A 24,267-nucleotide genomic window follows, 5' to 3' on the forward strand; every position below is an offset into this window, starting at 1 on the left:
GCCTCTGACTCTTCCAAACACTCAGGGGTAGATTGGGTTGTATTTGTTTATTGTCACTTGTACCAAGGTACAGTGAAAAGTATTTTTCTGCGAGAAGCTCAACAGATCATTCGGTACATGGAGATCTTCCATTCCCGGGGGGAGGGCGGTCATACTTCAGAGGTTCCTGAGAAGATGTGCGGGGGGATTCCTCTGAAGTCCCCAGGCAAGGACTGCCTGGGAAATTTCAACTCTCTGGCAACTAACCTGTGTCTGGAATACCCCAATGTAAAGTCAGTACCTTTTAGATGGTTAGGACTTGCTTAGCAGAATAGTTATCCAGGAAAAGTTAGTTACCCAGGAGTTAGAAGTTGTTTTGTGGTACTGGCCCCTCCACCAAACTTCTCACTTAACTTGCACTCTTTTAAAAAATAAATTTAGAGTACCCAATTCATTTTTTCCAATTAAGGGGCAATTTTGCATGGCCACTCCACCTACCATGCACATCTTTGGGTTGTGGGGGCGAAACCTACACAAACACGGGAAGAATGTGCAACCTCCATACAGACAGTGACCCAGAGCAGGAATCGAACCCGGGACCTCGGCGTCGTAAGGCAGCAATGCTAACCACTGCGCCACCGTGCTGCCCTTAACTTGGACTCTTGCCTTCTCTCCTAACTTCTCAAAGTGACTGGGGCATTTAAACTTCCCGAAATGCAGCAGCTAGTGCTGTAAAAGGGGACAATAGAGTCAGAGGTTTACAGCATGGAAACAGGCCCTTCGGTCCAACTTGTCCATGCCGCCCAGTTTTTACCAGTAAGCTAGCCCCAATTGCCCGTATTTGGCCCATATCCTTCTCGACCCATCCTACCCATAAAACTGTCTAAATGCTTTTTAAAAGACAAAATTGTACCCGCCCCTACTACTGCCTTTGTCAGCTCATTTCAGACTCCAGGAGCCATTACGCTTCACATTTCCGAGCAGCCTCAGGCCAGAGGTCCAGGTAGCGTTCCAGTCGGGACGTGGGAAAATGGGAATGGAATGGCAATCCACAAAAGATTCAACCCCTATCAGTCATGCCCCAATCCCATGAGTGGTAAATAAAACACACTTAACAAAACCCCTCATGATTGTCAACAGTAAGAAATCTGCCTGTAATATTTTCTGATGTGCAAGAGAATGGCGCCAGCTTCTCTAATCTCTGCACAGAACTGAAGTCTTTCATCTCTGGTGCCATTCCAACAAACCTCATCCTGCGCCACCTCGAAAGGTCTTGACATCCTTCTCAAAGTGTGGGGCCCAAAAGTAGCCCAGGTTTGGGAAGAGGGAGAAAATGTATCCACGTTTGCAAACAAGAAACAAACGAAATGAATTGTGTAGAACAAAACAAATTGCAAAAGGCCCTTGGTTGTGGGAATGGATGAAACAGTGATCGATGCAGTGTGGAGGATACCGGACCAGACCTCAACATTTGTTAGGATGCCAGACAAGAACCCCAAATTTGTAAAACTGTGAGGAAAGGATACTTCACCCCAGATAGGTGTCTTTTATGTTAATACAAACTTTGATACTAACACCGAATTAACCATATTAACAGGAAAGAAAACAGCGTTATAATTATCAGTTAAACAGTTCTTAAACAAAAGGAAAAACATAAACTTACAATCCATACCTGCTACTCACTCCAATTAAGCGACCTAATACAGTTCAAATGCAACTTATAAATAAAGTTTTTAAAAAACGGATTACTTGCTTACCTGTGTAGAGACCTTTTGGAGAGAGAGAGACTCTTTCAGGAGCGGAACCAGTACACTTCTGCGCAACCTCGCAGCGTTTGGTGAAACTGCTGTTCAACTTGAATACCTCTGTCCTGTCAGACTTGAGTCCTATGGCAAACTGGAAAACTACAAACAGACCTGGCTCTTCCCATTAATTACATCATCTGTATCCCCTCTAAGATGTCACATGACCTGCTTAGCTAGGACTAAATATATGTTTTAAAAAAATATTTTTATTCTCCTTTTTCACATTTTCTTCCAAATTTACACCCACTAACAAGTAATAAACAGTAATGAATGCAATGTCAATCCTCTTATCAACACCAACAATTCCATCCTCCCACCAAACTCCCAAACAGCATCCCGCATGTTGACATCAACAAAAAACAAGAAGGAATCAGGAAACACCCATCGTCACCATTATCACATACAGTCCCCCTTACCCTAATCCTCTTAATCACCCCCCCCCCCAATGTTCGATGTAATCCAATTCTTAGTGCATAATGAATAACGCCCATGAATTGTACAACTCCTCCATCCTTCCCCTCAGTTCAAACTTAACCTTCTCAGGAGATAAGAATTCCAGCGAGTCCCCCTGCCACGCCAGGGCACAGGGTGGAGAGGTTGATTTCCATTCCAACAGAATCTGCCTTTGGGCGATCAACGAGGCGAAGGCTATAACATCTGCCTCCGCACCCGTTTCCAACCCCGGCTGGTTCGATACCCCAAATATGGCTTCCCGAGGGCACGGATCCAGTTTCTTAAAAACCTCATTCCATTAATCCTCCAGCTTTGGACAGGACCAAAACATATGAACGTGGTTTGCAGCCCCCCCCCCCCCCCCCCCCCCCCCCCCGCTTCCGGAACATTCACACACATCTACGACCCCCTCAAAGAGCCGGCTCATCCTCGCCCTTGTGAGGTGCGCTCTATAAACCATCTTCAGCTGTATCGGCCCCAACCTCGCGCACGATGTGGAGGCATTCACTCTCTGGAGCATCTCACACCAGAACCCCAACTCCATATCCTCTCCCAACTCTTCCTCCCACTTTGCTTTTATCCCTTCCAGCAGTGCCTTCCTCTCTCCCAAATTAGCCCCGTAAATCACCAACACTACCCCCTTCTCCAATCCCCCTGTAGCTAGGACTAAATATAACCCCTCATAAATTATCTACTCTCCAGGGAATCTCCAGAAATCATAACAATATCCCATTAGCCCTTTATCGGTACCAATTAACTAGTTGGAATGAACCATGACCTCATCTTTTACAGCTGCAGCAGACACACAGTCTGGATACCTTAACCTAGGTTCTTTAATAATATTACTGCCATAAATATTAAATGTGACATGTAACATTTTCTACATTCATCACAAGAGGAATGTAATAAAAAATATGAAGCTGAGCAGGAATTATTAATTGAGCTGGTTAAAATAAGGAGAGTTGGGAGGTAAATCGGGAGTGCGTCTCAGGTAAAGGCATCTTTAAATTCAATCGAACATGGTTAAAAGCAAAGGTTTGTTAGAACATTAAATCTGTTGGCCCGTAATGCTTTAAGTACCGAACAAACTGAAGTGTTTATAAAAGGAGATGGGGGTGTGGGTTTGTGGCGAAAGTAATAAATCTGATTTAACAAGATTGAGCTTTCAGGGTGAGCAGAATGGGTTGAATAGTCGACCCATGGTGTGGCTAACAACAGTGCTCTGTTGTGGTGAACATGACAAATGTAAGTCCTCTGCAAACGAGTATTGGTTTGTGAAGGAAAGGTCTGCAATACAAAAGGAAGTGAAATCGGAGAGATTTGCACTTACTCTGCTGTAATCACGCATTCTGCTGACTGTCATACAGAGACAAGCGCCTGACAATATTGCAGGCAACGCCACACTCGGTCAGGTGTAAGGAACAGTCACCAAAACACACGCAGGCTGGCTCACTCGATGTTTTGGTGCACATTATTCCAAAGTTTCATTCTATTGTCTTTTGCGCCATACAGTGGTGTGCATATGTCGCGTTTGATATTGAACTATTGATGCCATTAAGTTGTTGGCAGGTTGCTGATGGTGAGTATAAAAGCAGCAGACTGCTCAAAGGTATCGATAGGCACGAGTGGGCAGAAAAGTGGCAAATTGTGTTCAAAACCGAGAATAATGTGACAATGCGTTTGGGGAGATTAAGTGGACTAATTGTGGACTATAATGAGAACTCCACATGTAAAATGATGGTTTCAATGTTCCAACACTCCACGGTCTCAGTGAAGTGATTAAATGCTCACGGTGGCTCCTGTGCGTTACAAAAAGCTCCTGGGATATTGAAATAATTCCCGTTGACTGAGGCCACCAATGAGTTGGGAGGTTCTAGGCGGGCAGCTTAATGGGCTCAAAGCAATCAGAGTTCGACCCCGGACCGCTGTACGTCACGGCCCACTCCGGGTTAAATTTGTGAAGTGTTGGTCCTGAACCGAAGTGTGTCCTTGAAAAGAGGGATTTTTTTTCTCCAGATCGGAGACAACCCAATTAGATGCACGCATTCCAAAAAGGGAATAAACAATCATCTTCACAGCTGCAGGCATAGTGCAAGAATTCCCCCACGCATCAGAACTTGGGTGGAAGCCAGAGTGTGACCGGAGGCCTCATCCACATTGGCTTTCTGCACCGGGGACTTCAATGCTGAATCTGTTTTCAATGTGCATAGTTGGCATATATAAACCCACAATCAGCCCACTTGGGTGTTCCTGCAGCTTCCAATGAAAATCTGACAACTTGAGGAAATTGAAATGTTAAAGGCTTAAATAAAAATAAAGACAGTTGGACAACACTTTACCTGCCTTTTGGATGCGGTTTACAGTTCAGCAAGTACTGTTTAAAGGGCGGTGGTCCGGCCGAATACATTGGAGCCAAACGTTGGCAGGGAAAACAGTGGTTCAACAATGGGCAACCTTCAATGAAGAGATAATTCGGGCATGGGCAAGGTATAATCCCTCAAAAGGGAAAGGTCGGGCAAACTAATCCAGAGCTCCCTGGGTGAGGAGATCGAAAGGAGATAGAAATTAAAATAAAGAGAAGGTCGGCTTATGACTGGTAGAAAATACAATTGAAAACCATGCTGAATGTAAAAGTTTCAGCGGGCAGGTGAAGATGCAAATAAAAGAAGCAAAATAAAATAGGTGGCTAACATAAAAGCGAAACCCAAATCCCAAAGTCTTCTGTAGACATCTTGTTACAACCTGCACAAGACCTACAGGGATGGACCTATTCAGCTCCCCGTGAACCTCGTAGAATATGAACTTCCCCGTTGAGGGGCAGGGGCCCCTGTTGTGGACGGTGTCGGAAAAGCTGGCCACTAAACTGGCGACGAGAATACGCTTCAGGTCCTGACTTGGGCTATGCTGGCTTCCTATTTTAAGACCGAGCCCGTTACTCCGCTGCTGCCTCTGCCCCTCCGTGAGGAAGTTTGTTTTCTACGAGGTTCAGGGGGAAGCTAATTGGTCCATCACTGTAGGTCTTGTGCAGGTTATATCATGCATCAATAGTCAACGGAGGGGTAGAGCTGATTAGGGTCCAAAACAAGGATTTACACATGGAGGCAGGGGGCATTAAATGAGTACATTTGGCTTTACTAAGGAAGAAGATGCTACCCAGACCTTGGTAAAAGAAAAAGTAATCCAGATACGAGAAGGGTTTGTCATTGAAAAGTTGGAAGTACTGGAAAGGTTATCTGTACTTAAAGGTGATAAGGCACATGGACCAGATGAGATGTATCTAAGGATACTGTGGGATGTGAGAGTGAAAATTACAGAGGTACTGGCCAGAGTTTTTCAGTCTTCCTTAGACTCTGGGATGGTGCCAGAGGACTGGAGAATTGCAAATGTTACGCTTGTTCAAAAAAAGGGGGCTAATAATAAACTCAACAGCCACATGCCAGTCAGCTTGACTTTGATGGAGACTTATAGAAACAATAATTCATGTCGAAATTAATAGTCACGTGGACAAATGCAGGTTAATTAAGGGATGGATTTTTAAAGGGAGAATAATGTTGAATTAACTGACTGGAGTTTTTTTGAAGAGAGGAGAGGGTTGATGAGGGTACTATTGTGGATGTGATGGATATGGACTTCCAAAAGATACAGTGCCATACATTAGACTTGTGAACAAACCTACAGCTTTAAAATAGAATGGACAGTAGCAATGAGGATGGGGAATTGACTGAATAACAAGAATCAAAGAATAGTGGTCAATGGATGTTTTTTGAGCTGGAAGAAAGTTTGTAGTGGAGATCCCCTGGGGTCAGTGTTGGGCTCCTTGCTTTGTTTGATATATATTGGTGACACCGACCTTGGAGTACAGGCACAATTTCAAAGATTGCAGGTGGTGCAGAACTTGGAAGCACTGTGAACTGTGAGGAGAATAGTGCAGAACTTCAAAAGGACTCCGACAAATTGGTGCAATTGGCGGCAGGTGGCAGATGAAGTTCAGTGCAGACAAATACAAAGCGATTCATTTTGGCAGGAAGAACATGGGGACACAATGTAAAATAAAGGGTACAGAGAGACCTGGGTGTTTATGTGCACAGATCACTGAAGAGAGTGTTTTATCATCACATTGATATTGTAAGTTAAAGTAATAGTAAATGTTATCTATCAGAGAATGAGGACGGGTTCGATCTGAATGATGCTTTGAAAGATGATCCCACTGGTTTGTGATTTAGTGAGGGTTTGATTGGAATTTGCCAGTTCCAACAATATTTGACCAACATAGACCAGACTCGGGGTGGTTTCTGGGTGATCAAGGAAGCCATGGCCGCAGAACACATACATAACAAAGTGAATGCCACCGTCAACCCATTTTCCTCTCTCGATACTTTTCACCTCCCTAAATCTTGCCTTTGTTAGTCAAATAATAGTGGAGGTGTTACGCTCCCACTTGATGTTGTAACTAGATGGGAAGATCCCAGAATGGAACCATGGCTCAAAAGACTGTGGGCGGGATTCTCCGCCGTGCAGTGCGCCCCTAGGATTCTCCGTCTCGCCAGCTGGCCAATGGTGTTTCCCATTGTGGGTAGCCCCACGCTTTCGGGAATCCCACGGGCTGCTGCCGCAATGGAGAATCCCAACAGCGGAGAATCTAGCCCCGTAACTTTTTTTTAAATGTGGAGGAACAAGGTCGTGAGGTTGAACAAAAAAAGCATTTATTAATATGTAACAATTGGATTATGGTACACTACGCGTTTACTCCCCCCTTAACTTAAAAAAAAAATTTCCAATTAAGGGACAATTTAGCATGGCCAATCCACTTCCCCTGTATATATTTGGGTTGTGGGGGTGAGACTCATGCAGACTCTGGTAGAATGTGCAAACTCCACATGGACAGTGACCCAGGGTCAGGATTGAACCCGGGTCCTCAGCGCCGAGAGGCAAAAGTGCGAACCATTGTGCCACAACGCCGCCCCACTCCCCCCTTAACTTGATAGTTCACAGGTTTTAGGATTAACATGGATTACAAAGTACACCTTCATTGACAATGATCTCATTAATACAAAGTTCCATTTAAGCACACAAGGTGACTGTGGGCAAATACACTCCACTCTGAATCCCAAATGAAAGTTTGTGGATATCGAGTTTCCAAACACCACACCCAAAAACACGCTGTAAAACTTTCTTTCTCAATTATGCTTTTCCTTAACGGTTTGAATTCTGAATATCAGAACGGGTTTTCCAAATTACACCTTTAAATAAAGCTCCTATTCCACATTGAACAACGAATCAAGTCCAGGATTTTTCACCAACCCATTTAGGATCTCTTTCTATTGCCTGCTATGCAAATTGCTCACAATGGCTTTAACTCTCGAATCCCAGACTGTATTAAAATGGCATCTGATGGTTGCTTTACCTTTGAAGGCTGCTGTTCCACTTTAAATATGTTTGCTGCAATTGACTCTTTAAATCATCAATTTGTTTACTCTTTGAATTCTTCTGGATAATGTCTTGGCCTTTGTTCACTTGACTCCAGTAATTTTAAACATTCTTTCTGTCCCAATTTCCTGGTTATCTGAATTGAATCTTAGAATTGATAGAATCAGGGCAGCACGGTGGCCTAGTGGTTAGCACAACCGCCTCACGGCGCTGAGGTCCCAGGTTCGATCCCGGCTCTGGGTCACTGTCTGTGTGGAGTTTGTACATTCTCCCCGTGTCTGCGTGGGTTTCGCCCCCACAACCCAAAAAAAATGTGCAAGGTAGGTGGATTGGCCACGCTAAATTGCCCCTTAATTGGAAAAAATAATTGGGTAATCTAAATTTAAAAAAAAAAAAAAAAAAAGAATTGATAGAATCCCTCCAGTGCAGAAGGAGGCCATTTGGCCCATTGAGTCTGCACGACCCTCCAAAAGAGCTCTCTATCAAGGCCCGTTCCCCCACCGTATCCCTGTAACCCCTTGCATTGATCATGGCCAATCCTCCTAACGTGCACATCTTTGGACTGAGGGAGGAAACTAAAGCACAAGAGGAAACCCACGCAAACATGGGGAGAACATGCAAATTCCACGCAAGCAGTCACCCAAGACTAGAATCAAACCCGGGTCCCTGGCGCAGTGAGGAAGCAGTGCTAACCACTTGTTCGTTTCGAAGCTTGCATCTTTACAGCTCCCTTATCCTATCCAGATTCTCTTGCCAGTGTTGAGAGCCATTCACTCCCCAGTGTCCTGTCTCCCACTGCTCCCCAAACCCCCCACATGCTTATGCCTTTTATTTATCTTCACGCTGTAGCCCTCTCTAAACACAATTGTAACTTAACCATTTGGGGGCCTCACGGTAGCATGGTGGTTAGCATCAATGCTTCACAGCTCCAGGGTCCCAGGTTCGATTCCTGGCTGGGCCACTGTCTGTGTGGAGTCTGCACGTCCTCCCCGTGTGCGCGTGGGTTTCCTCCGGGTGCTCCGGTTTCCTCCCACAGTCCAAAGATGTGCGGGTTAGGTTGATTGGCCATGCTAAATTGCCCGTAGTGTAAGGTTAATGGGGGGGATTGTTGGGTTACGGGTATACGGGTTACGTGGGTTTAAGTGGGGTGATCATTGTTCGGCACAACATCGAGGGCCGAAGGGCCTGTTCTGTGCTGTACTGTTCTATGTTCTATTCCCATTTGTCCAGCATGAATATAACTGTAGGTATTAACCTTCCCGACACAGAAACAATAAAGTAAACACACCTTATTTACAATGTTTACCAATACAAATATAAATCCCTTAAAACGACTTTTGATTTCCTAACTGAAGTATGGACTTTAAATTGAAAGTATTTTGCCAGTTGGTTGGAAAGTGAACATTTGACTTGCGTTCTCCAGTGCTGAGGGCGCTGGTTAGCTCAGATGGCTAGCTGGCTACTGTGTGGTTCAGAATAATGCCAAAAACATGGGTTTGATTCCCATTACTGCTGTGGTAGACTTGGGATCTGTCTCCCTGCCCTACTCCTGAGAGTGAAAGGCAATGGCAGGACAGGTTGCAAGCACGGTTAATAAATCCCGGTGTTGAACAAGGAGGTTATTCACTAGTCTAGCCTTGGCTGGAATGCTGCGTCCAGTTCTGGGGGCTGCACTTTATGAAGGACATGAAGGCATTAGCGAGGGTTCAGAAAAGATTCACGCAAATGGTTCCAGGGATCAGGAGCTTCCGATATGAAGATGGTTTGGAGTAGTTAGGACTGTTTCTTTGAAGAAAATAAGACTGAGAGGGGATTTGGCTGAGATGTTCAAAGTCACGAGGTATCTGGACAGAGTAGATAGGTAGAAACTGTTCTCACTGGTGAAAGTATCGAGAACCTGAGGGCACAGATTTAAATTAATTAATAAAAGAAGCAAAAGTGATACGAGGAAAATGTTTCTCACGCAGAAGATGGTTAGGGTTTGGAATGCTCTTCCTGAAAGTATGGTGAAAAGAGATTCAATCGGAGTATTCAAAGAGGAATTAGACTCTTACCTGACGAGGAAGAATGTGTAGGATTACGGGGAAAATGATACTGGGTGAGTTGTTCAGTTGGGCAACCGGTGCAGATACATTGGGCCAAATGGCCTCCTTCTTTGCTAACAACACTTCTGTGATTCTGTAATGTGGGAACATAACACTCCATATACGCTCTGTAAACTCCCACAAACAAACAATGTGATAATGACCAGATTGACTGCTTTTTGTGAAGTTGATTGAGAGACGCGTACCTCCCAAGTTGCACCTGAAAGTTAAGTACGTTTTATTTTTGTCTTATTGCAATCATGTGAATGTCTTGGGGATGTTTTATTACATCAAAGGCACTATATAAAAGCATATTGTTGTCCGCTAACGTGACTGTAAATTTTATCTTTCAGCGAATGAGGACGAATTTGATCTGAATGATGCTTTGAATGATGACACCGCTGAACCCAGGGGTATGTAATGATGGGAAGGGATTTATTGAGGGTTTGTTTGGAATTTGCCAGTTCCATCAATATTTGACCAACATAGACCAGATTCAGGATGGCTTCTGGGTGATCAAGGAAGCCATGGCTTGCAGGGTATCAGCAGAACGCATACATAATGAAGTGAATGCCACCACTCAACTCATTTTCCCCTCTCAACAATTTCCACCGCCCTAAATCTTGCCTTGGTTGGTCAAATATTAGTGGAAGATTTAAATTGGAGGCATCCTGTCAGCTGGTTGGAAAGTAAACATTCGACTTTCATTGTCCACTGCTAAGGGGGCTGGTTAGCTCAGTTGGCTAGCTGGTTTAGAATAATGCCGACAGCACGGGTTTGATTCCCATTTTGGCCGTGGTAGACTTGGGAGCTGTCTCCTTGCCCTGTTCTCGAGATTGCTCCCTGCAATCTTCTGACTTCCTCGTAGCACAATATAATCAATTGGGTTCAAACAAGACATGACCAGAAGGCAAGGTGGACTCTTGAGTGGCAGATTAAAATAGAAAGTAGGATAAAGTATATTTAACAACACACAATAGACATATAGCTTCAAGCGAGCGATCAGGTCGCTGAAGAGTGAGGTTGTCCTCCTGTTCCTTCGTTGACAGCCATTCTTTTAAATTCACCCTCAGAAGCATCTAGTAAAGCAAAGATGTCATTTAAAACCTTTACTTTTTTATCCCCTTGTTGCTAATTGTGTGCTTTTACTTAATTGCTCTGTTTAATAACCTTTGCTCTAGAGTCGCCAGGTATCTTTCTGATACCACCACGAGGTTCAAAGCCAAGTGCTGATCAATAACTCAATACACCAGTTAGTAAGTTTCAAATCAAAACACATTTATTATACACACAGTCAATCACTACTCTCGCATAAAACTTTACTTACTAAACTATCACTACAGCTAAAGGCCTATACTTAGCTTTCAAATGGCCCATCAGGTCAGAGGAACAATGGCCTTTGTCCGGGTCTGAATCTGCTGGCTTCAAGCTGGTATAGAATAGTAGCTAGGAGCGACTATCTCGTAGCGTGCGTTGACTGGAGACTTACTTGGTTGGTGCAGCTGCTAGGCAGGTCTCTCCTTGCTAAGAGTCACGGTCAAGAGTTCTTCGAGAACTGCCAAGAGAGCGAACTGAACTTGTGGACTCTACTTTATAGTCCCCAGGGGTTTCGCCCTCGCGGGCGGACCCCAGACTTGATCCCAATCGATTGGGCCATGTCCCAATCGTTTTTATCGATTACCTCCAATACTGGAGTCGTTGGGCGGGCCCTATATGTCCGTTGGCCTGCCTTTGTCCTGGCTCCCGCTGGCGCCGGGGAGTCTGGTTTGGTCCCGATTGCTTCAATGTTTCTAATTGTTTCTGGGGATTGCTCATTAGTATGTAGATGGCTATTGGTTTCGGTTCTGTCTGGGTTCTGCAAATCTTAATACACAGGAAACCTTGCACCTGCTTGTTTTTCCTGTGGCTGGCCAATTTTCCCTGTATTCTTTGCGGGCATCCATTTTGGAATCGGGAAGTGGCCGCCCCAGGTGACTACACCCTAAATTATCAATACCTCATCTCGGACGTCTGCATAATTGGTTAATTTAATTGTTGGTTTGTTTTAATTGGACTTTGACTTCCTACATACGTCGTCTCGTGAAAGGACAATGTTTCTTTTGCAGTGTCTTGTTATTTGACTTTGCACAATTGTCTATTGTCCCTTTGGTCATGCCTTCTGTTGAGCTTAGCACAGCATATCTGATTGATACTCATCCAAAGCAGACATATCAAAACAGTGTTTCAACTTATAAAGTCTGAAATCCAGCTTTAATGGAGAAATTTGATTGAATCATTAATTGTTCCGATATAATTGAGGTACACTTTTGGTTGCCATCTGTTCCTGGATGGTTCTTAATTATGCAATAACCCTTAATTGCTACATTTTGAGCGATTTATAACGTCCAGAACACAAACTGGCTTCTTATCTGCTACCGCAAAAGGGTGTTTTAACTTTGTTAGCTTATTACAATGAATATAACTTGAAACTAATCGAAAAATGGTTGAGTTAAATTAAAACCTAGTACTGTATCACAGCTGAGCAATGCATGAATCCCCGGGCCTTCTGAAATCAAACCACTCATTAGAAATCAAACTATTATCATGTTGCTGTCAGTCATTGGGTGAAGCAAGTCAAGCACTGCTCCTTACTTTAGACACCTCTGCATTACAAATTGGCTAATATCACCAGTGGCACTTGGGTATCATTTTGACATGTCATAGTTACGGCATATTGGGTGCAGCAACCAGCAATGTGGTACTTTATGAGCAAGTTTGGCTGTGGGCCATGTTGCAGCTTGTGGCACAGCTCTTTCATAGTCTCGCTGATGAACCGTGCCCTTTGCAAGTCTTGCTTCTCTTAACAAGTTTATATACCCGTGGTGAATTATAAACACTAATAATCCACACTGTTTGTACAACATGTGTTGAGCCTGTACCTTGTACTAAATCATGTGTAGTTGCGTGGCTCTACCCATAGGGGAGATGAGGAGCTTGTACTGGGCTCCACCCTTGGCTCCGCCCATGGCTCCGCCCATGGCTCCTCCCCCTAACCGGAAGTATAAAGATTGCTGTTGTGAGCCTGTCTGCCAGTTCATCTAGAGTTCATCTCGTCACAGGCAGGCTCTGTTGTAAGACGATTAAAACCACTGTTCGCTTCTAACCACGTGTCGTGTGAATTGATGGTCTCATCAATTTAATCGTTTTAAGAAACAGTAAGGAATGACCATGGAATCAGCCCTCAAACCTGATCGACTGGAACTAGACCCACAGGATGCAGAGGCGAAAGAAATCCTTTCACACTGGCTCCGATGTTTTAAGGCCTACCTGGCTGAAGCAAGCACTACAGAAACTACGGAGGAGCAGAAACTCAGCCTACTGCACGCAAGGGTGAGCCATCATATATCTACTCAACATAATTGTACAGGCTCATATACAGAGGCCCTGGCCCTACTCGCCAGAATGTACGTGAGGCCCGTCAATGAGGTCTACGCGCGACACGTTTTTACTACTTGCCACCAGCGCCCCATAGAATAACTAGAAGAATTCCTAAGAGACTTAAAAACCTTATCCCGGGACTGTAATTATCAAGCTGTAAATGCTGCAGAACATAGGGAACTCGCTGTCCGCGATGTATTTGTTGCAGGCCTCAGATCCAATTACGTGCGTCAGCGGTTGCTTGAGAAGGGGTCCCAAAACTTAGAAGACACTGTAGAACTCGCCACTACTATGGAGGTCTTGTTCCGCATCCTCACCCCGTTCCCCGTGGACTCCGCGACCCCGTCCTGGGCCCCCGACCAGCGACTACCCCAGGCCTGCGCCGCGCGGCCACCCAGCCACTATGCTACTCCAGCCTGCCAGTTTTGTGGCCAGCCCCAGCACCCGCTGGGTAGCAGCACTACCCGACCTGACCTGCAACGCGACCTGCAGCAGCTGCGGTTGCAAAGGACACTATGCCAGAGTATGTCTGGCGAAGAGAGCTCCAGCCTCAAACCCTCCCGCAGCCCAGAGCACTCGCTCCCTGAATTCGCAGGCCCCGTAACGCTGCGGCCTATACTCCGACTTCACCCCCAACCGCCAGGTACGACCCATGGGGGCCGCCATCTTGGCAACCCCCCACCATGCGGCTGGCCACGTGCGACTCATGAGGGCCGCCATCTTGGACGCCATCTTCCTCGCCGCTCACCACGTGCGATCCACGGGGGCAACCATCTTGGGCTCCATCCTCTCCAAACTCAGCAACCCAGATCCAAGACTGCGACCTCAGCGGTCATTCATCATGGGGCCACTCCAGCACAGCTGATCGAGCCGCCGACTACCCACAACTCAGCGCAGTCACGTTGGACCAGTCGCGTCCGAAACACCTCCGCAACTCCACGATGGCCGTTAAAATCAACGGGTACAGTACACCGTGCCTCTTCGACTCTGGGAGCACCGAGAGCTTCGTACACCCAGATCTGGTAAGACGCCGTTCGCTCCCTGTTTTTCCTGCACGGCAAACTACCTCCCTCGCATCGGGTTCCTACTCTGTCCATATCCAAGGGTATACCGTCGCGACCCTAACGATCCAAGGCGCTAGCTACTCTAATTTTCAACTATACGTCCTGCCCGAACTCTGCGCCCCACTCTTACTGGGACTCGACTTCCAGTGTAACCTCAAAAGTCTCACCCTCAGCTTCGGCGGACCCCTACCCCCACTCACCATCTGCAGCCTAGCCATGCTGCGAATCTCCCCCCCTCCACTCTTTGCCAATCTCACTCCGGACTGTAAACCCGTAGCCACTTGCAGCAGGCGGTACAGCCTGCATGACAGGGTGTTTATCAGAACCGAGGTCCGGAGGTCCGAGGTCCAAGGTCCGGAGGCTCCTACGTGAGGGGATCATAGAGGCCAGTAACAGCCCCTGGAGAGCTCAGGTGGTGGTTGTCAAGACCGGGGAAAAATTCCACATGGTCGTGGACTATAGTCAGACCATTAATCGGTTAACGCCTCTCGAAGCGTACCCACTCCCCAGGATTGCAGACATGGTGAATCAGATCGGCCAGTATCGTATTTTCTCCACTGTGGATCTGAAGTCTGCATACCACCAGCTCCCAACCCGCCCGGAGGACCGCCACTTCACGGCGTTCGAGGCCGATGGCCGCCTCTTCCATTTCCTCCGGGTTTCCTTTGGCGTCACGAACGGGGTCTCGGTGTTCCAACGAGCAATGGACCGAATGGTGGACCAGTACGGGCTGCGGGCCACGGTTCCGTACTTGTATAACGTCACCATCTGCAGCTATGACCAGCAGGACCACGATGCCAACCTCCATCGATTTCTCCAGATGGCCCAGAAACTCAACCTCACTCACAACATGGAGAAATGCGTTTTCCCGCACGACCAGGCTAGCCATCCTCGGCTATGTTGTGGAAAACGGAGTCCTGGGCCCCGACCCGGACTCCCTCTCCCTCATATGCCCAGTGGGTCCCTCAATATGGGGACAAAGCCCGCCCACTATTTAAGGCCACACTTTTCCCCCTGTTAGCTGAGGCTCGCCAGGCCTTCAACTGCATCAAGGAGGACATCGCCAAAGTGGCCATGCGGGCAGTGGATGAATCCATCCCTTTTCAGGTTGAGAGCGATGCCTCAGAGGTCGCTCTTGCAGCCACATTGAATCAGGCAGGGAGACCAGTCGCATTTTTCTCCCGAACCCCCTCTGCTTCAGAACTTCGACACTCCCCGGTCGAAAAGGAAGCACAAGACATTGTGGAGGCTGTACGTCACTGAAGGCACTACCTCACAGGTAGAAGGTTCACCCTTATCAACGACCAAAGATCGGTTACCTTCATGTTTGACAACTCGCAAAGGGGCAAAATTAAAAATGATAAAATCCTGAGGTGGAGGATCGAACTCTCCACCTACAAATATGATATCATGTATCGACCGGGGAAGCTCAACGAGCCCCCAGATGCCCTGTCCCGCGGCACGTGCGCCAGTACGCAGAGCGACCGCCTGAAAGCCATCCACAATAACCTCTGCCACCCGGCTCGCCCAGTACGTCAAAGCCCGAAATCTACCTATCTCCACTGAGGATGTAAAAGCCATCACCAGGGACTGCCCGATCTTTGCGGAATGCAAACCGCACTTCTATAGACCAGACAGGGCCCACCTGGTCAAGGCTTCTCGGCCCTTTGAACGCCTCGCCATCGATTTCAAAGGGCCACTTCCCTCGAATAATCGGAATGTGTACTTCCTGAATGTCATCAACGAGTTCTCCCGCTTCCCTTTTGCTATCCCGTGCCCCGATATGACCTCCCACACAGTCATTAAGGCCCTGCATAGTATCTTCACCCTGTTTAGTTTCCCCAGCTACGTACACAGCGACCGGGGTTTGTCCTTCATGAGCAACGAGCTGCATCAGTACCTGCTCGACAAGGGCATCGCCTTGAGCAGGACTACCAGCTACAACCCCAGGGGGAACGGGCAGGTGGAGAGGGAGAATGCGACGGTCTGGAAGACCGTCCTACTGACCCTCCAGTCCAGGAATCTCCCGGTTTCCCATTGGCAGGATGTCCTCCCCGACGTGCTCCACGCGATTAGGTCCCTCCAAAGTACCGCCACCAACCAGACCCCTCACGAGCGGCTCTTTGTTTTTTCCAGGGGCACTACCATGGGGGCTTCGCTCCCAGCGTGGTTGAAGACGCCGGGCCCAGTACTCCTCCGGAAGCACGTCAGGGCACACAAAACTGACCCACTCGTAGAGAAAGTGCTTCTACTACACTCAAACCCCCACTACGCCTTCATAGAGTACCCTGACGGCCGTCAGGACACTGTATCCCTCCGGGACCTAGCGCCGGCAGGATCGAATCCCACCACTACCACCGCCAAGGTACCCCTCACACGACACCCCACCCAACTCGTCACGCCCCACGCCCCCGCACCTACCGGGTCACTACACATGTTCCGTGCACCCGCGCCCACAAGCTTCCAGCGCCCCCAGTCCCCAGTCGAACCAGATGGGTACGAAGCTCGGACAGAATCACCCCCGGAGTCCGCCATCGTACCCCAACCAACCGTGATCGTCCAGCCACCAGAAGAGGATGCAACCCCGGTGCTCCGCCGATCACAACGGACAACTCGACCACCGGACAGACTCAATTTGTAAGCCATCACTCCCGCCGGACTTTATTTTTTCACAGGGTGTGAATGTGGTGAATTATAAACACTAATAATCCATACTGTATTGTACAACATGTGTTGAGCCTATACCTTGCACTTGATCATGTGTAGTTGTGCGACTCTACCCATAGGGCGGGATGAGGAGCTTGTACTGGGCTTCACCCTTGGCTCCGCCCATGGCTCCGCCCATAGCTCCTCCCCCTAACCTTCCAGGGTCGGTGGGGGGTGAGCGGTGAAATAATTCAGGCCAGCAACAGCAACGTATTACTCAGTAAAAGTTGTTGAAACGTTTTTTTCAAAGTATCGTCTTGCCCGACTCCAAATAAATTTCAAATAGTCCCCAGCGACCCTGGAAGATTATTGTATATAGTTGGGTGGATGATTCAGTATTAAAAACGATAAACATTAGGGAAATTGTTTTGATGTCGTCAAAATAATGACATTAAGATCGTATAAACACATTGAACTGACACTCGTAGTTGAAATAGCTTCCTGTGCCCATTTAAGTTTCAAGAAATGGGACATGAGCATCATTTTCTGAGGAAGTAAGAGTGTGATTGGTTGTTGATGCTGTTGTTTGGTTACTTGTTGTTGGGTGGGTGAGTTTCAGTGGATGGCTGCTGATGGTAACTTTTTGAAATACTTTATCATGGGATGTGGTTCGACCAGCATTTTTGCCCACCCTTAATTGCATTTGAGAAAGGGGCTGTGAGTTGCCTTCTTGAACTGCTTTGTCTACATGGTTGTAACTACAGCCACAGCGCTGTTGGGGAAGGATTAAAGGGATTTTGACCCAGTGACAGTGAAAGAACAGCAATTATAGTTCCAAGTTAAAATGGTGTGTGCCTTGGAGGGAAACTTGCGGTTGGTGGTGTTCCCATGTTTCTGCTGCCCTTGCCCTTCCAGGTGGTAGAGGTTTGGGAGGCGCTGGCGCCTTGGCGAGTTGCTGGTGTACAAACATTGCGACCACTATGTGTGGGTGGCAAAGGCCATCAAGGAAAAACTCAACATGGTCCGGGGAAACCACATCATCTCGGGAATGTCAGAACCCTGGTGTCGGAAGTGCTGGTGTATCTTCATGGCTGGACAATCAGCTGTAGCATCATCCAGATGGCGTATTTATGGCTGATTTACCATTATTATAGAATTATAGAACAGTACAGCACAGAACAGGCCCTTCGGCCCTCGATGTTGTGCCGAGCAATGATCACCCTACTTAAACCCACGTAACCCGTATACCCGTAACCCAACAATCCCCCCATTAACCTTACACTACGGGCAATTTAGCATGGCCAATCCACCTAACCCGCACATCTTTGGACTGTGGGAGGAAACCGGAGCACCCGGAGGAAACCCACGCACACACGGGGAGGACGTGCAGACTCCACACAGACAGTGACCCAGCCGGGAATCGAACCTGGGACCCTGGAGCTGTGAAGCATTGATGCTAACCACCATGCTACCGTGAGGCCCCTATTGATTAGTATATTGTTTTTTTTAATAAACAATTTTATTGAGGTAGTTTTTGGCTTTGTGAACAGTTACAGACATCAATAGAAAGAAAGCAAAAAAGGCAAAAATGTGCAAACATCCATTTACTTTCAATACTTCAATCGTAACATACTGCACAAGCCCGCTCCTCTCCCACCGGTACTACCCACCAATTTATCCCTCCTACTCTACTCTACTCTACCCCCCCCCCCCCCCCCCCCCCCCCCCCCGCTGACGCTCTCTCTCCCGCAAAGAAGTCAATAAATGGTTGCCACCTCCGGGCGAACCCCTGTACAGATCCCCCTCAAGGCGAACTTAATTTTTTCCATACCCAGGAAACTCGACATGTCCGCAAGCCACAACTCAGTCTTCGGGGGCTTTGAGTCCCTCCACGCCAATAGTATTCGTCGTCGGGCTATCAGGGAAGCAAAGGCCAAAACATCGGCCTCGTTCTCCCCCTGGACTCCCGGGTCTTCCGAAACCCCAAAAATTGCCACCCCTGGACCCATCGCCACCCTTGTTTTTAGCAGCCGGGACATGACGCCCGCAAATCCCTCCCAGTACCCCCTAAGCTTAGGGCTTATGACATGTGAACGTGGTTCGCTGGTCCTCCCGCGCACCTAGCGCATTTGTCCTCTATCCCAAAGAATTTGCTCATCCAAGCCACCATCATATGGGCCCGGTGAACGACCTTAAATTGAATCAGCCCAAGCCTGGCACATGTCGCGGTCGAATTTACCCTACTCAGGGCCTCTGCCCACAGCCCGTCCTCCATTTCCCCGCCTAGCTCCTCCTCCCATTTAAGTTTCAGTTCCTCCGTCTGGGACCCTTCCTCCCTCATGAGCACCTTATAAATACCAGAGATTCTACCCTCCCCTTCTTCCCCCCTAGAGACTATTCTGTCTTGGATCCCCATTGGCGGGAGGCGTGGGAAAGATGGGACCTGTCTACGAACAAAGTTCCGCAACTGTAGGTACCTAAAATTTATTTCCCCTTACCAGCCCAAATTTCTCCTCCAAGCTCCTCAAACTCGCAAAGCTCCCTTTCAGGAACATATCGCCCACACTTCCCACCCCCGCCCGCCGCCATACTCCAAACCCCCCATCCATACTCCCGGGGGCAAACCGACGGTTGTCGCAGATTGGCGCCCAAACCGACGCCCCCGTCTCCCCTACATGCCTCCTCCACTGGCCCCATATCTGCAGGGTCGCCACCACTACCGGGCTGGTGGAGTACTTGGCCGGCGGCAGCGGTAGAGGAGCCGTGACCAGGGCTGCCAAGCTGGAGCCCCTGCACGAAGCCGCCTCCACCCGCTCCCAGATAGACCACGTACCCACCATCCACTTCCTTATCATAGCGATGTTGGCCGCCCAGTAATAATTAATCAGACTCGGCAAAGCCAGCCCTCCCTCGCTGCGGTTCCTCTCCAGCATCGCCTTCTTCACCCGCGGGGATTTTCCCGCCCAGACAAAGCTCATGATCATCCTGTTAACTCTTTTGAAGAAGGACTGTGGGACAAAGATCGGGAGGCACTGAAAAAGAAACAGAAATCTAGGGAGGATTGTCATCTTTACAGTCTGCACACTCCCTGCCAGCGACAGCGGGAGTGCATCCCATCTCCGAAACTCTCCCTTCATTTGTCCAGCACCCTGGCCAAAATTAACTTGTGCAGCCTAGCCCAGTCTCGTGCCACCTGGATTCCCAAATACCGGAAATTTTCCTCAACCAGCCTAAACGGTAGCCCTCTCAATCTGGTCTCCTGGCCCCTTGCCTGTACCACAAACATTTCCCTCTTGGCCGTATTTAATTTGTATCCTGAAAACTGGCCGAACTTCCTCAACATTCCCAGTATACTTCCCATCCCGGCCACTGGGTCCGACACGTACAGGAGCAGGTCATCTGCGTAACGAGAGACCCTATGTTCTATCCCGCCCCTCACCATCCCCTTCCATCCCTCTGCGGCTCTCAGCGCAATCGCCAGCGGCTCTATGGCCAGCGCAAACAGCAGCGGGGAGAGCGGGCAGCCCTGTCTGGTCCCTCGGTACAGCCTAAAGTACTCCGACACTTCTCTGTTGGTCCTAACGCTGGCCCTCGGGGCCTGATATAATAATTTGATCCAATCCACCAGTCCCTCCCCGAACCCAAACCGTCCGAGCACCTCCCATAGATAGTCCCACTCCACCCGGTCAAAGGCCTTCTCGGCGTCCATCGCCACCACTACATCCACCTCCCTGCCCACCGGGGGCATCATTATCCCATTAAGTAATCTTCTCAGGTTGGCCGCCAGCTGCCTACCTTTCACGAACCCAGTTTGGTCCTCCCCAATCACCTCCGGTACGCAGTCCTCCATTCTAACCGCCAGTACCTTTGCCAGGAGCTTGGCGTCAACATTAGTCAGGGAGATTGGCCGGTAGGGCCCGCACTCCTCCTCCGGGTCTTTACCCCGCTTCAATATCAGTGATGTAGTGGCTTGCGACATTGTCGGCGGCAGGGTCCATCTGCCCCTTACCTCATTGAAAACCCTCGCCAAGACCGGGCCCACCAGCTCAGAAAACTTCCTATAGACCTCTACTGGGTATCCATCCGGCCCCGGGGCTTTCCCCGACTGCATGGCCTTTAGGCCCCCCAATACCTCCTCCACTCTAATCGGGGCCCCCAGCTCTTCCACTCGCCCCCCACTTACTGTTGGGAATGTTAACCCATCCAGAAACCTTTTCATCTCCTCCGGTTCTTCCGGCGGCTCCGAAGTATACAGCTTGCGATAGAAGTCCCGGAATACCTTATTCAATCCTGCCGGGTCCTCCACTTTGCCCCCCTCCCCATCCATCACTCTACCTATTTCCCTGGCCGCCTCCCTCCTCCTGAGTTGCTGCGCTAACAGTCTGCTAGCCTTTTCCCCATGCTCATACACCACTCCCCTCACCTTCCTAAGCTGTTCCACGGCCCTACTCGTGGCTAGTGCCCCCAGTTCCGCCTGTAGTCTCTGCCTCTCCCTGAGTAAAACCTCCCCCGGGGACTCCGCGTGCTCTTCATCTATCCGACCCATTTCCCTGACCAATCTATCCATCTCTGCCCTGTCTGCCTTGGCTCTGTGGGCCCCAATTGAAATCAGCTCCCCCCCGCACTACTGCCTTTAGCGCCTCCCACAGGGTCGCAGCTGAGACCTCCCCCGTGTCATTCACCTGCAGGTAATTTTGCATACACCTCCGAAGCCTCTCACAGATCCCCTCCTCCGACAGCAGTCCCACGTCTAGCCTCCATTGCGGGCGTTGGTAGCTCGCCCCCCCCGATCTGCAGGTCTACCCAGTGCGGGGCATGGTCTGAGATAGTAATTGCCGAATATTCCGTGTTCTTTCCCTCCCCTATACAATCCCTGCTTAGTACGAAGAAATCTATCCTAGAATATACTTTATGGATGTGCGAGTAAAACGAGTAGCCCCTTCCTGTCGGCTGTCTATCTCTCCAGGGGTCCACTGCCCCCATTTGCTCCATAAACCCTTTCAGCTCCCTTGCCATTGCTGAGAGTCTACCCGTCCTGGGACACGGCGATCCAAAGTCGGGTCAAGGACCATGTCAAAGTCCCCCCCCCCCATTATTAGCCTGCGAGAGTCCAGGTCCGGGATCTTCCCCAGCACTCTTTTAATGAAGTCCACGTCATCCCAGTTCGGGGCATATATATTCACCAGCACCACTCTTCTCCCCTCCAGTCTGCCCCGTACCATCAGGTATCTGCCCCCCCTGTCTGCGGCTATGCCCTCCACCTCAAATTGCACCCGCTGCTTGATCATGATTGCCACCCCCCTGGACTTTGAGTCCAAGTCCGAGTGGAAGACCTGGCTAATCCAGCCCTTCCTTAGCCTGGTCTGGTCAGACACTTTCAGATGTGTCTCCTGCAACATAATTACATCTGCCCTCAGAGCCCGCAAGTGCGCGAACACCCACGCCGCCTTAACCGGCCCATTCAGTCCCCTGACGTTCCAGGTGATCAGCCTGGTCGGGGGGCACAACCCACCCCCCCCACCAGGCTGGTCAGCCATAGCCTTTCTCGGGCCGGCCCCCGGCCCGTGCGTTGCGCCATTCCTGGCCCGCCCGTTGGCTGCCTCCACCCTTAACCTCCTTTCGAGTGCCTATTTCAAGTCCCTCCCACGCCAGCAGAATACCCCCCCCCCCCCCCCCCCCCCCCCCCCCCCCCCCGGTGACTCAACACTCCGGCGCCTTCCTGTCTCATTCCCATTGTTTCCCCGTCCTCCTCCCCACACCCCGGCGCCCCATCCCCCTCTCCAACCCACTGGAGCAAACTCACTGGCACAGGAAAGCATGCACATCAACAAAACAAACAAAAAAAAAACCCCAAGAAAAACCCCCCCAACCCACGTCCTTGGCCCCCCTTGCTGACCGGCCCCCCTTCGTTACCGTGCCGGCTCCAGTGTCCTCTGCGAGCTGCACAAAAAGTACAAATCCGCCCAAAAATGAAAAAACAGAAAAAAGAGGAAAAAACAAAAACATAAGAGAAAAAACAAACAATAAAAAAACAAAAAAACCCCCAAACCAATGTCCATGAAACAAAGGAAAGAGTCCCAAATGTTCCGCTTGGCACCTTTGACCCAGCAAACCGTTGAACAGCAGTCCAGGCCCATTCGGCGTACCTTCCCACGGTAGTCCTCGGGCCCTAATTCGCGTCCGTGGGGCCTCTTTTTAGGACCAGCCCCTGATCCCTCGCAAAGTCCATCGCTTCTTCAGGCTCGGAGAAGTAGTGGTGTTGACCCTGGTGCGTAACCCATAGGCGAGCCGGGAACAGCAGACCAAACTTCATGTGCTACTTGAACAGCACCTCCTTGACTGTTTAAAGGCTGCTCGCCGCCGAACCACCTCCTGGCTTAGGTCCTGGTAAATGCGAAGGACACTGTTGTTCCACGTGCTGCTCCTGGCGCTCTTTGCCCACCGCAGCTTGTCCACGAACCTGTGGAACCTAATCACCATCGGCGGGGGAGGTCCGCCCGGCCGCCCCTGCCTAGCCTGCACTCTGTATGCCCCCTCCAGCTCCGGCGGTCGGTGAAAGGCTTCGGCCCCCATCAGCTGCATCAATAGGTCTGCTACAAACGCTGCGGCATCAGCTCCCTCAGCCCCCTCCGGGAGGCCGACCATCCTCAGGTTGTTCCTGTGGGCTCTATTCTCCAGCTCCTCCACTCTGTCCAGCAGTCTTCTCTGCCGCTCCTTCAGCCCGTCAACTTTTAGCGCCGCATCCGCCTGCTCTTCCACCGCCTCTCCCAGCTCCTTAACTTTAACATCTTGCGCATCCAGTCTCTGGTTCAGCTGATCCACCCCTCTCTGGATTGGGTCCAAGCTGTCCTGCTTCAGCGCTTCAAAACTGGACTTCATTACCTGTAACATGTTATCCAGCGCCTGCTGGATTGCTGAGTCTGGGGTCCGTGTGTCCGCCATCTTAGGTTCCAGGTAAGTTTCTTCAGGTCCTTGCCTCTGTCCCTTTTTCTCTCTTTTCTTCTGCCTCCTGGACTCTCGCTGTTCCATGTGCCGCAGCCCGCTCCTCAGCACTTTCACTGCCGCCTTCCTTCAGGTCCGTGGTCCCGCTATCGTGGGCAATCAGCCCCTAAACGCCCGCCGGAGTGAGAGCCGGCCGAATGTGCGGCTCACTCGGACATCGCCGCCACCGGAAGTGATTAGTATATTGTTGTTGCTACTCTACATCTTTGTGACAATTGGCACATGGGTGTTTTCGCCCAGGTCCACCCATTAGGTATGGATGGAGTGCCAATTAAGCAGATGTGCTGCTGGTTTATGGTTTACCCGTCAGGTACTTGTGGATGAATATATGAAGCTGAGGGCAAGCCTGACTAACGTTCGAAGGCCTTATCTATAATTGCTGCTGTTCTA

General features: G+C 49.3%; 1 protein-coding gene across 4 annotated transcripts in view; it reads left to right on the forward strand.

Annotated features, from left to right (window-relative positions):
* Positions 1-24,267, forward strand: part of LOC119977495 (CD99 antigen-like protein 2) — a 68,990-nt gene that overhangs the window by 17,008 nt on the left and 27,715 nt on the right. For all 4 annotated transcript variants that reach the window (XM_038818527.1, XM_038818529.1, XM_038818528.1 and 1 more), the window contains exon 2: positions 10,102-10,161. In XM_038818527.1, coding sequence (XP_038674455.1) covers positions 10,102-10,161 — 60 coding nt within the window. The remainder of the gene's footprint in view (positions 1-10,101; positions 10,162-24,267) is intronic.

This window comes from Scyliorhinus canicula, chromosome 14 (assembly GCF_902713615.1).
Source record: "Scyliorhinus canicula chromosome 14, sScyCan1.1, whole genome shotgun sequence".
NCBI lineage: Eukaryota > Metazoa > Chordata > Chondrichthyes > Carcharhiniformes > Scyliorhinidae > Scyliorhinus > Scyliorhinus canicula.